This window comes from Podarcis tiliguerta, assembly GCF_965153285.1.
Source record: "Podarcis tiliguerta genome assembly, chromosome: 10".
Classification (NCBI taxonomy): Eukaryota; Metazoa; Chordata; class Lepidosauria; order Squamata; family Lacertidae; genus Podarcis; species Podarcis tiliguerta.
The window spans coordinates 57571896-57585476 of record NC_139543.1 but is presented as its reverse complement, the minus strand read 5'-3'; the positions used below and the strand labels follow the sequence as shown (position 1 = coordinate 57585476).

Genomic DNA, 13581 nt, shown 5'->3' with positions numbered 1-13581 from the left:
TTTATCTGAATCTGGTTTGGGTATTAACGTGATGTATACATCCTATGGTATGCTTTCATTATGCTTGATTCTCATGACAATCTTGTTTCGATTTTGATACACTCTATGTGGGGCCATAATGGTTAAGTAACTACAGCGGTGATGTGCAGCCACTTGGGAGCTATGTTACCTGCATGTTTCCTAAGTGTAGCATCGCAGCTACCCACTTGATGGAACACTTGAGTTGTTCTCTCCCAGTATGGAAACTTGCTTAATTACAAATTATTACAACTTATTACTAAACTGAAAACTATGGAAAGACCTGGTCTGAATAGAGATAGTGGATTCTTGTCTCATCACACATGCTAAAGCTATTTTTGGTCATCTGCTTACTGTCCCGTGCTTTTTCCTGTAGGACTAATTGCAGTTGTTAACAGTCTTCAACAGGTTTACCATACCCATTGAGCCAATCACCCATCTCCTACTACCCTTCTGAGAAAACCCCCACCCCACCCTCCCACTATATATAAGGGTCTGGTGACTTCTGTTTCAGTGTATCTGAAGAAGTGTGCATGCACACGAAAGCTTATACCCAGAACAAACTTAGTTGGTCTCTAAGGTGCAACTGGACTATTTTTTAATTTTTTAGTATGGAAACAGCTGTGGCAACTGCGGCCACCCCCACAGCACTGTATGTACATTTCAAGTGGGTCTCTGCTTCGTGTTGTCTTGTGGGACGGTTTTCACTGTTTGGTTCCGTGTGGCTGAGGCTTTCGGAAAGGCCATTCATCCAGGACTACTTCTTCACTTAACAACTTGCAAGTTATGGGCTACATCTGTTTGCAGTAGGGGTTTAGGGGGTACTCAAGCGTACGCAGCACTGGCACCACTGTTGTTGTTGTTAATAAGTGTGGCACTTACTGTAACAACTTCATGGTCAGTACTGGCACCTATTTTTCTAGAAAAAATGCCCTGTCTGTTTGGATCAAAAAGCATTATATGCCTTGCAGTCTGCTTGGCAGAAGTTTGCGTCTTGGGCCTTTAGAGTTTCCATATCAACTAGATCTGTGTAATGGCATCACTCCCCTTCCCTTTTCCAGGCATTGTGCTGTTCTTATACCCCAATTATACCCCAATTTTGGCACCAGCTCCAGGAAGAAGCCTTTTTCTTTTTCTTATTGGACACCTTGTTGTAGCATGGGGAGCACCTTGTAGTCTGGGACTGGTTTTTCCCTATAGGTGTCTTCCTTAGACCATCTTACAAGGACATGTAAGGTGAGATCACTGGGAGGGCCCCTTGCAATACATTCTGCATTCTGCCACATGCTCTTGTATTTACCCCTCCACTGCTTGATTCTGTGTCTGTTTTTCTTCCAACTTAGGCATTGATCTGGAGAACATTGTCTACTACAAAGACGACACCCACTACTTTGTTATGACTGCCAAAAAGCAGAGCTTACTGGAAAAAGGAGTGATATTGCATGTGAGTGTGCTTGTTAAGTCTCTTTGAAACCTTTGTACACTGTGTGGAGTGCAGCACCATCATTCAAGCACTTTAAAGTTTGCTAACTATTCTGCTGACTTGCTGTTGGCTGTCACATCAATTTTCTAGGACAGGGTTTGACTCAGATTATTGATAGCGTCGATTTAAAGCAAAGAGACCATTAGATTATTAAATGGGAAACTGACAAACAATGCAGTGGTCCAAGTGCCCCCAGAAGCAGTCACCAAAATTCAAGAGCTAATTTCACCTTATATAAATATGACCTTGAGTAATTTTGAAAGACAAGCATGATTGGTATCTTTAATTATCAGTTGTGGCAGAGTTTGCTCTTGTGTTCTGACATATTTCTTTTACCACTGTGTAACTGAACTGACTCAGTAAATGAGCTGCTGGGAGCTGCTGTTTTGTGCATAAACATCTATCCACGTAAAATACATCTACGCTATTTGATATAAAGTGTGGCAGCAAAGGGTTGTTTTTTAACCACCAGAGTATAGATTGAGCAGTTGTCTTAGTACATATTGTTGTGTGAATAAGATGCTATGGAGCTGAAAATAAGTTTTCCTTCCCGTTATTTTATTTAAAGTATTTTTTTATCCTGACTTTCAGCTGACAGTTTCCCTGAGTGGCTTACAATAAGATGGTCCCAGTTCTCGGGCTTACAGTCTAAAGCACATAACACAATATTGTGGGGGAAGGAGGGGAATACGAACTTGGGCACTATTACTTGTTGAGTTATGAAGCTCTTACAAGTGTTATTTTTGGCAGGGACGGGTAGAGCAAGTTCCCTTCTGCTCCTTGGTCAACAGAAGTGGCCAGGTTGATCTCCATCTTGTCACGATGTTCTTCCTAGGAGGCCAGGGGAGCATCTTCCCTGTGATCTTTATCCTCCTGGCTGATGGCAGAGGCCCAGGACATCTGCAGTGGAAAAGTTCATCCATTTCACTGATGTACCAAAGTTCACCTTGAATATTGGCACACTGCGCTCCAAACTTGTCCACCTGCACAATTCTTGAACAAAGTCTGATTGTTATGCTTGGCTCTCCTGCTGAGGAAGTTAGAACAACTCAGAAGTGGTTCCTAGGGGGCTTGCTGTCTAGGCAACTAGCTGGCGATGCCAGGCCTGGTTGGTTTCAGTGCTAGGGTTGCCTTATATGCCCTCAGAGCACTGCACAATCCCTGATCCTTTCTCTCTCTTTTGTGGTCTTGCAGGACTATGCAGATACAGAGCTCCTTCTTTCGCGGGAGAATGTGGATCAGGAAGCTTTGCTCAATTACGCCAGGGAAGCAGCTGACTTCTCAACCAATCAGCAACTGCCATCGCTGGACTTCGCTATCAACCACTATGGGCAGCCCGATGTGGCCATGTTTGACTTCACATGCATGTATGCCTCAGAGAATGCAGCCATGGTTCGAGAAGTAAATGGCCACCAGTTGCTAGTGGCATTGGTTGGGGACAGTCTGTTAGAGGTTTGTTCTTTTACATGGGTTGCTTCTTGTTTCAAACGGCTTTGTTTTTATGTCCTTTCCCATCACAGATGCTCAGGGCGGTCAACAACGTTTTGTATTATTAATGTCATATCACTGATGCGCACAGCACTTTGCAACAGAAAGAGAAGTCCTTGCTCTCAAGACCTCACAATCAAATATGTAGTTGTTTCCGTGTTTGTTGAGGGGATTACCACTGAACAGAGCAGAAAAAATAATCTGGAGGGGAAAATGAATGGGTGGAGAAAAACAGAATTTGAAAACAATGGGTTATTTCAAACAGTGTTGCTTAGCTGATGCTCTGTATCTGCTTCAGAGAGTTTGGGAACCCTCCAAAGCAACTTTGGGATGCAGAGGCTGTAGGCAGGAGGGGAAATCACAGAAAGTTGCTCGCCTCCTTTCCACTGACAGAGGGAGGGAGGCAGCACCATCAGCTGTGTGACACCACTGGAGAAAATCCAGTGGGTGGTAGTCAACTACATCCAACTCAGAGCAGACCCATTGAAATTAATGATGCTAACTTAGACATGTCCATTAACTTTGGTGGGTCTACTGTGTAGGACTAGTGTTGAATACCACCCAGTGATCTTGTGGGGCAGGGGACTGTGCATAAAGAATAATTACTTCTTTTCTGTAAATGTGTGGAGGACTATCAAAAGGCAACTTCCATCACTATCTAGTTCATTTGAATAGAGGTGGACTATTAATTGCTCTCTATCAACACACTGCTTTTTCTCCAGAATCCACATCAATTAAACAAACATATACTGAATAAATTTTAAAAATAACTTGCATGATAAAAGGAGGCGAGCCTTCTCACAGTTCTGAACGTTTTGATGCATGCTAGTGTTGCTTCTGCTGCTGCTCTCGTGCCTCTGGCTTCACATGGAAGTAGTGGAGTGTTGTTGTGGGTCTTACATATATATGCACATCCAGACATGGGTGTGACTGCAGGAGTGTCCTTGTGACTTGAAAAACGCAACATGTGAAAGAGACCAGATGAGAAACTGCTGGAAGTGCTCCCCCTGCAATTGCTCTGCTGTGACTTGAAAAGAAGCATGACTTGAATAGAGCCTGTAATTGGGTAGCAAACAACAATTAGCAGTCTGTAATTGACTTAAATGGCATATCTGGCTTTGGAAAGCTACTGTGGCAGCTCAGGGGATAGGGGTGCATTGGAATTATTAGATATTGCTCCTACAGAGGCTTGGAGGGAGTCCGGGTCTTAAGGCAGCATTTCAGTATGTCAGCTTCTCCAGTTTTCTTAGGGAACTTATTCTCTTCTTCTTCCTCCCCCCTTGCTTCTTGGTGGTTGCTTCTAGCCATTCTGGCCGATGGGAACTGGAATTGCCAGGGGCTTCCTTGCCGCCATGGATTCTGCCTGGATGGTACGAAGCTGGTCTCTGGGAACAAGTCCTTTGGAGGTTCTGGCAGAGAGGTAAAGAAATTTCTGTGTGTTTTGTGGTGGGGGGTACAGAACAAACGTGAATTCTCTCCAGATGAGAGAGTGGCCTGGTTCACATGTCACCTTAAACTGTAATTCCCTGCAGCTACTGTACTGCAAATGAAATAAGCCAGAGTGTGGCTTGTTGTGTATCCCAAACACGGGCTTGTTTTCCCCAAAACAGGCCACGAGCAGTAGTCAAGTTTAGTTGTTGGTTTACGACTCATGGCTTGTTTGCAACAAGCAACCTCTGAGCTCTCATTCGGATAACATGGCAAGCTGGACTCTGGTTTGTTTCACCTGTGCAGCAGCAGCAGCAGCAGCAGGAGTTAGTAGAGGGGAAGCATTTAGGAAACTTTGAGTATTGCGAACTAGCATGCTGCTTGTTCACATTAAACCACTGTTCGTTTTAAACTAGGGTTTAATGTGATGTGCAAACTGGGCCATAATATGGAAGTGTCTGTGGCTCCTTAATATACCTGCAGAAACCATGTGATTTTTATGCAGGCATGAACCAACCTTAATTCTTGTCCGATTGCATTTCAGTTTCCCCACTCTTTTTTGCTGTGCTTTTCTTTGTGTGTTTATCTGCTGAATTTGTGTAATTCCACCCAGACACATTAGGAAGTTTCTCTTTGTGTGCAGAATCAGATTTAATGGTCATGTGGAGCAGTTTTCATACCGTTGTCTTCCTGCAAGCAACACAGGGTTTTTTAAGTGGGATTACTTTATGTACACTTGCAATGGTTTTACAAAAGAGATTAGATGGAGAGAGAGAGAGACACCTGTCCGGTTGGACTCTCACTGCAGTCCTGTGCGTGTCTGCTCAGAAATAAGCCCTAATGAGTACTGTGACACTTGCTCTGGGGTTAAGTGTGCTTAGAATTGCAGCCTTGGAGAATATAGGGATTTCATCCCACGTCTGATATTGGTGCTCTAATCACTAGTCCTCATTTCCTGAGTGAATAACACATGAGGAGCCATGAACAGGGACATTGTAAAAAATTATCCAAGCAATTTGCAGGGAGAATGTCCTTAATGAGATGCAACCTTTCACGTGGGGATAGTGGGAAGAACCAGGAAGGAGAACACTAATTCAAGTGTAATTAGTAAATATAAGATTGAGGTCCAGACTCATCTTCTGCCAGCTTCTCCCAGTATTCTAAGGACAGAACGGTTGACAAATGAGCACTTCTGGGCCTACCTACCTTAAAAGGCTTTGAAGCCAAGCAGCAATGTAATTAAGATGAAAATTGTTCTTCTGAGTTCAAAATTGTTCTTTTCTGAGTCACATTTCATTCCTTATCCCGTTGCATAACAGCATTGTTAACCTCTTGTGTCATGCCCTGGCACAGGCAAAGGTTGTGGTAGAAGTTTACTTCATACACACACGAGAGAGACAAGAGAAATTGTAACAAATTAAACAGATGTTATCGTGCTAATCGCTAATTCCTTTATTCTCTGTCTAACCTTCTCATAAGCTGTCCCCCCTCACTGCTCACCCTCACTCTTAATTCTCTCAACTCACTCTCCTAACTGATTTTTTCCAACTGCCTTTGAATGCTGCCATTACTCATCAGTCGGCTCCTCCTAGCATTCCAAAAATGCTCAGGCATTACACAGGCCCCAAATACTGCATGGCAGGGTGAAGTTCATCAGGTAGTTGGGTTCTGCTTTGTTTTGTTTGTTACTGCATGGCAAGGCTCCAGCAAATAGGTGCATCTGTTGAAGGCTTTCCACATAGAATCATAAAGTTGGAAGAGACCACAAGGGCCATCGAGTCCAACCCCCTGCCAAGCAGGAAACACCATCAGAGCACTCCTGACATATGGTTGTCAAGCCTCTGCTTAAAGACCTCCAAAGAAGGAGACTCCACCACACTCCTTGGCAGCAAATTCCACTGTCAAACAGCTCTTACTGTCAGGAAGTTCTTCCTAATGTTTAGGTGGAATCTTCTTTCTTGTAGTTTGGATCCATTGCTCCGTGTCCGCTTCTCTGGAGCAGCAGAAAACAACCTTTCTCCCTCCTCCCTTTTATATATTGAACATGGCTATCATATCATCCCTTAACCTCCTCTTCTCCAGGCTAAACATGCCCAGCTCCCTTAGCCGTTCCTCATAAGGCATCGTTTCCAGGCCTTTGACCACATACTTGTGGCCAGGCAAACACAGCTTAGGTGAATCAGAAACGCCGGCTGCTTTTGTACTATCCTACTTAAAACAAGGTAAAGATTTCTGGTTTTTTTAATTGAATGGAAAAAGTGAGTCTTGAGTTTCTGGGCTCAGGCCAACCGTGTCATAAGGGATTGCTTGAAACCTAAATATAATCAGTTAAATGACAGAGTGCCTTGAAATATTTACAGAAAGGACATTGCATTTACAAATCAGTTAAAATGAACAGAGTGCCACACTTTTAGCTTTACACATGCGCATGGGACAGTTAAGTATTGTCCTAAGCAGCAACAAATGATAACCATTTGCCATAGATGGCAAACACAAACAATTGCTAAGTGGGGTGAAATAATTTTGATCAGTGATGGCTGCTGGAAAAGGCATTGACTGGGCAACGCTTTATGTCATTGAAGGCACTTTTACGTCACCAGTACTAATGCCATTGTCTTCTTTCTCCTAGGGAGAGCATCTATAGATTATTGCCTCAAACCACCCCTGAGAATGTGAGCAAAAACTTTAGCCAGTACTGCATTGACCCTGTCACACGGTATCCAAACATCAATGTCAACTTCCTGCGACCAGCCCAGGTAATTGCTTTAATCCTGGGCTCTTCCAATGTTCTCAAATGCACTTTGAGTCCCGTGTCTCCTTGATGTGGCTGTCTTTATCTCTTCTTGTCTGTGTACTGTACCTTGAGTCAGATGTAAGAGAAATTGTTGGGAAGAGCAGAGATAGCCACGCAAAGCTTTGTGTTGCTTTCTTGTTTTCCTCCTCTAAAAACTAGGTCGGGTGCATCCTATAGAGCGAAAAGTACGGTAGATTTTATCTATCTATCTGTCTATCATTAATCAACAGACAGGACGAGTGGAGCAGGCAGAAATCCATTGTCCAAAGTTACCCTAACTTTGTAACTTAGTATTCATTTATTTTACATATTTATATTTATTTATTGCTTTTTTGGATTGCGGAGAAGAACAAAATACAAAGCCAGTATAAAACAAAATCAATATACAACATGAAAGTAATGGCTACAAGACAGAAGCTTGCCATGAAATAGAAGTCATACAGCCTTTGAATCCCATCAAGGATGTTGATTTCTTTCGTTCTTGTTCTCTCACTCTCTGTGTCTCTCTTAAAGGGTGTTGATTTCTGCATTTTGTTGGGTATGTTTTAAAATTAGGGTGGTGAAGCTGTGGCCCTTCAGAAGTTTTTAGTCTGCATCACTCACCAGTCTTGTCTATTGATTTTCTGGCTGGGGCTGAAGTTGGAATCCATCATTTGGAAAGCCACAGAGTACTCATCCTTGCTGTCATGAGAGTGACTATTCTGCAGATACTTACATAGTTCACTCGCACCTGTGTCATTCAACGAATGCTTAACTTTTTTGCATTCTTCTTTGCAGCTTGGTATAATAATCAAATCTTTTTGAACTGGTACAGGTACGTCATTTGTATGATACAGGAGACTTGAAAGACATTCACCTGGAAATAGAGAATTTGGTGAACTCCAGGACACCAAAGTTGTCGCGGAATGGTAAGCTCCTATTCTTCCCCATTCCTTTTGTGGCACTTTCTTCTCTCCCTTCTCGTGAGTTTCAAAACCACAGTCTATGTCAGTAGCAATCAGAAGTCAGGTTCTCAGATGATACATTTAGAAGAGTATTGCCTGGATATTTTCTTAAAAGCCACGTTCAGTGTTCCTTAGTGACTTCAAAGTCCCTTTGACAACTCGCAGTCTTTGATAAAAACAAGCTGTATTATTCAACTTTTGTGTACAGGCATGATAATGGAAAATGTTATTTGAAGTTGTGTGTGTGTGTGGCAGAAGGATATATTCCTTTTTACTTCATCAGTACGCTTTTTATCTATTTATTCTGGACAACAGTGCTGAGCACCTGGAACAACAGTTGCATATCTGTGTGTTTGTATTTAGAGTCTGTGGCTCGCTCTAGCAAACTCCTGGGCTGGTGTCAGAGGCAGACGGATGGATATGCCGGTGTAAACGTAACAGATCTTACAATGTCTTGGAAGAGCGGCCTAGCGCTGTGTGCCATTATCCACCGATATCGCCCTGACCTCATGTAAGAAACTGAATGTTGAGTTGAAGAGGGCATCCTAACGCTAGATGGTCCGAATGGTGTGGGGGTCGGGAGAGGAGTAAGAATTGCTGGATGAGGCCAATGACCCATCTAGTCAGCATTCTCTTGTCATAATGGCCAACCAGATGCACGGGGGAAGCCTGCAAGCAGGAAACAAGCACCAGATCACTCCCCTCCTGTAGTATTCAGAAGGAAACTGCTTCCAGCCATGGAGGCAAAGCATAGCCCTCATGGCCAGTAGCTGTCGATAACCTTGTCCTCCATAGAAATGAGAGGGGATAATGAGATAAGATCTGGTGGCTGCTAGTGGGAGGATTTTGTAGTTTCCTAATGATTAGTGGGTATAGAGAAATTAACCTTTAGGCAACACATTTTCTTCCCTCTAGAGACTTTGACTCTCTAGATGAACACAATGTAGAGAAGAATAACCAGCTGGCATTCGACGTTGCTGAGAAAGAGTTTGGGATCTCTCCCATCATGACTGGCAAAGATATGGCATCTGTTGGTGAACCAGACAAGCTGTCCATGGTCATGTATCTCACCCAGTTCTACGAAATGTTCAAGGACTCCCTTCCTTCTGGTGGTAAGAAAACTAGGATATATCTGCTAGAAATAGTTCTTCAACACTGTATGCCAAGCTGGGGATTTTTTCTTTCTTTCAGGGGCCATTGACTCATTGGTGGTGGGCAATCTACAGCTACACACAGTTATTAATTTATTGATCCATTGTGCATTTTTAATTGTATTACAAATGACACAAATATTTAAAAATTGTAATGCCTAGGAAGGCATTTGGGGTGTTTGCTGCTTCCTGAAACTCCAGCTTCACAGGTAAGTGGAGACGAAGACACCTACTTTCCCCTCCTACTGGGAATATTTCTGATGGAACAGAGAAAGCAGACAGGGAAGGGTTGTATGCCTCTCCTAAAAAGAGTTCTGAACAACTTTAAGCAAAAATATCTTACATGGTCATTCCTTTTCTAGAATGGAAAAGAGATTGAATAGAATAAGCCGCAAAACACCCAAATCAATAAAGTGTAGGGAAAGTGAGAGGGCAGAGAGAAAAAGGAGGATATAGAATACTAATGCTCATACATGAGAAGAAATGGAACTCTTAAGGGTGTTTAGTCTCAGATTTTGCTATGTTTGTTTTATCTCACAGATAACCTGGAACTGAATGCAGAAGAAAAAGCTGCATTAATTGCTACCGCTAAATCTCCAATCTCCTTCTTCAGCAAATTGGGGCAGAGCATCTCTCGGAAACGGACACCAAAGGTAGCCACAGTTGCTTTGGGAATAAATTTGTAGAAAGAGTGTTTATGTTTATGCCCAGTTCAGAGACACCCTGATCCACCTGGAGATGCTTTGTTGATGGTGTCATCTAACTTGGAAACATGGGAGCCTTCCCCAAATCACTTGTAATTCAGGTTACACAGAGCTAATGCGTGCCCCTAGGACATGCCACCAGCTATTCAGGCACCTGCTTATTTTAGATGAGAAGGTTAGGTATGACTTTTACTTAAAATGCAAAGTAGATTTATTATAGGCATTATTATAGGCTGAGAAAATATGGGCTCAATGTTTTTTCCCCTTTCTCTGCCCAGGATAAAAAGGAGAAGGACCTGGATGGTGCAGGAAAGAGGAGGAAGACAAGCCAGTCAGAAGATGTAAGTAAGAGAGTAATCTGTTTTGTTTTGTTTTTTCCGTTTTGCCTTGCTCTTCACAAGGAGGTTCCTCCCAAAAGCAACTGTTTAATTTTCTGTGTGCAAGGGAGGGGATTCAGTCATGTGACCCCGCCTCCTACGTTAGCTCAGAAACATGCCCCCCACTCCAGGTGTTTGTAAAACCAAATCATCCACCCAAACTGTCAAAAAGGTGTAATTGTTTTGAATACAAAAGGCTCTGATTATGGTCACTGTTTGGCTTACTGCAAGATGTTTCCAGCTAAACCTGAGCAATGTTGCTTTGATATGTTTGGAGGTGAGCTTTCAGGAATATATGAAGATATGCAGTGCATCATGATAGAGAGATGTACAGTACGTTAGCATTTGTAATCTTGAGCAATGGGATTTTTCTCCTTGAATTCCTCTTAATGCTATGGCATGCGGGGAGAGAGTCAGTTAGCTCAGATGGGCAAGTTCAGGTTAGCTTTACTGAACTTTTGGAACTCTCGGGACCTCAGGCAAATGTCTTTCCCATCACCTGCTCTCTCATCCTTTCAGCTCAAAGATGGGGACCTCCTGCATGCAAAGATTGTGCTGTATCACTGAGCTATGGCCCCTTCCTTCTGTTTATCTAAATTTTATTGCACATTCTCATAGCAGGAGCAATTTCGCAGGTAGATGGGCATATAGTGAGCAGGGTAAACTGGCAAGAAGGAAGATGTGTTTTGAAAATTAGGAGTGATGCACAAAATTGGAGATATGCGGAAAGTGGCTCTGGAAAGGGAATCCATTCGTGTGTAATCCATTTCAATTTGCCAGGAGGACTCTTCCCGAAGCTACCGAGAAGAGAGGCCCACTCTGGTGAGCGCCCTGACAGAGAGGAGAATTGATGCCGCCATTGGGAATCAGAATAAAGTGAAGTCCATGGCAACGCAGCTGCTGGCCAAATTTGAGGAGAATGCCCCTGCACAGTCCACAGGCATCCGGAGACAGGTAGGAAGAGGCTTTTCAGCTTGAATGTCATTTGCACCTCAGCTAAAGCTTAGCTAGCAGGATGTTTTGGGTTTTTCTGGCAGGGAAAATCTGGAGGCTTGTTGGCTTTGACCAGGGTACCTCCTTGTTCTCAAATAAGTCATCTAGGTGAAACATCTTAAGGATAGAGGGGAAACTCCATCCTTAGTAACTACTGTTCTTGCACTTACGGGTTTTGTATTATTTTGATAGAGGGCAGCTTTTCTAGCGCAAAGAGCTGCTTGCATGTTGCTCCATCTTTGCCCAAAGGATGAGAACGGTTCTTCAGTTCTGGAGGTTTAATCAGGCTTTCGATTCATGCAGATTTCTGCGTGACGATACTGTTGGCTTCTGCTACCCCCATTGGTTCATATGCATGTTTTATGCCCCATCCTGGGAGATGCAGCTACATGAGTTGTGTGTGTCAAGTGAGTCATCTATGAGCTAATCTTTGGTGCGTTGCCATCAGTTGAACATATGAGAGAAGGCTCCCCATCGTTTGCCCTGTGAATCACTCCATACATAACCAGATTTCCTGTTTAGGAAAGCAGATCCTCCTAGCTGGAGTGCTGCACTCATCACCTTGGCACCCTGTGTAATTTTAACCTGCTTCAGCATAGTTGGGAAAGTTAAATAATAAAATAAATCTGTGAGCATAGAAAATCCGTTTTATAATGTACTGCAAGCGGAATCATGTTTTCACTTGCAATTCTGTCATAGGAATGGCTTCAGGGCAAGGGAGTACACATGGACTAAAACAAATTCATATGGCTGAAGCAAGCATGATGTCCTGCATATCCCAGGAGAAGATCCAAAACACCAAATGGGCCATAGGAAAACTTTTTCCTGTCCCTTTAATATGGCGTTTTCTGAGTGTGGAAGTAAAAGAAAGCGAAGAGGCTTTCAAAAAGAATGTTTTAGCCCTCTAGCAAAGTGCCTGTTCTTTTACCCCTCCTTAAATTGTGTCCATTTTGGTTCTTCAGGAAGGTGGGTAGAAAAACCCATAAAAGCCTAGCAGTAGAGAATCCTTCCTGAAGCCAATCATCTCGGTTAAGATGCAAGATTTTGGAGCCTTATCCATCACGGTTTGAGAATGAATGTGCAGCTGCTTCACTCTCAATTCTTGAGAGAATTCCAGGAATTTTTGGTTTAATAGTTTAAACCCCTTTCAGCTGCAACCTAACATTATTAAAATAAAACATTCCAAAATAAAAAAATGCGGCCCTCTATATATCTTAAGTTCGCATCTTCCTTTTTTCTTTACTTTTCTCCATTTTCATACAATTTTATTTGCCAACTAATTTTTCCTTACTCCGTTGTTTTTTTTTCTTCTTCTCCTAAATGTCTGTCTGCTGACCACCCTGTCCCAACATTTACCTCATCCCCTTGTGGGTTTCTTTGTGAGTTTCGTTTTGCGTTTGGTGTTAATGCCCTCTGTGGCCTCCATCCTGCTTATTCTATGACCTGCATGCAACAGTCTGCCCAGCCTTATCAAGACCGTGCTCTCACCCAGCCAGCCTACCGACAGCGAGAGCAGGGCCGCTTTGCCCCCATGCCTCAGTGGAAACAGGTAAAACGAAACCGAATGAATGACTGTGATGCTCAATCCATCTAAGCTACCACCCCATTGGCTGCTGCTTTTCCATACCAAATTTCCAGGTTATTCCTGTGGACTGGCACTGTTTTAAAATGGAAAGCCTGCATGTAATTTGACAGTAGGTGTGGCTCACATTAAAGGGCTATGTCATCTTTTCACTTTCTCCCTGTTCCTGACCATTGGTGAATATTTGAGCAGAAATTGTGCTCGATTGTCCAGGTAGGGGCTAACTCTTGTAAATGAGCCTTAGGAAACTCAGTCTATGTTTGCTTAGCTGTTAATTTGTGTAATCCAGATCTGATTTATGGAGCGTTCAAGAGCAGGTTGAGTAAGCAGTTAACGTGTCTTGACAACATGTTTTGGTATCCATGAGGATCACTCAAAGGGGAGATCCTAAACATTGGAAAATAGAATGGGAGAATCAGCCCTTTGTCTGAAGTAAGAGATAGAGAAAAGAGATGTTCCTTGTTCTTATACTGTACCTCCTCTGCTTGTGATTTCTCAGTGGCTCATATTAGCAGGTTGAGGTCATTGTGTACTGATCACATTTCTTACTGCCTATGATAGAACCCTGAACTATCCATTTTCATTGAAACTGGTAAGGCTTTTGCCATTCTTGCCATGG

The 13581-nt window shown here is 43.0% G+C and overlaps 1 protein-coding gene across 50 annotated transcripts in view; it reads left to right on the top strand.

The window, feature by feature from the left end:
• Window positions 1-13581, top strand: part of MICAL3 (microtubule associated monooxygenase, calponin and LIM domain containing 3) — a 190375-nt gene that overhangs the window by 85104 nt on the left and 91690 nt on the right. For 25 of the 50 annotated variants that reach the window (XM_083401661.1, XM_083401660.1, XM_083401620.1 and 22 more), the window contains exons 7-17: window positions 1362-1462; window positions 2696-2953; window positions 4294-4409; window positions 7047-7173; window positions 8026-8119; window positions 8519-8666; window positions 9071-9267; window positions 9847-9959; window positions 10289-10351; window positions 11168-11341; window positions 12837-12929. In XM_083401661.1, the coding sequence (XP_083257787.1) occupies window positions 1362-1462; window positions 2696-2953; window positions 4294-4409; window positions 7047-7173; window positions 8026-8119; window positions 8519-8666; window positions 9071-9267; window positions 9847-9959; window positions 10289-10351; window positions 11168-11341; window positions 12837-12929 (1484 nt within the window). The remainder of the gene's footprint in view (window positions 1-1361; window positions 1463-2695; window positions 2954-4293; window positions 4410-7046; window positions 7174-8025; window positions 8120-8518; window positions 8667-9070; window positions 9268-9846; window positions 9960-10288; window positions 10352-11167; window positions 11342-12836; window positions 12930-13581) is intronic. The other 25 variants (XM_083401659.1, XM_083401656.1, XM_083401654.1 and 22 more) reach the window with 2 other exon arrangements.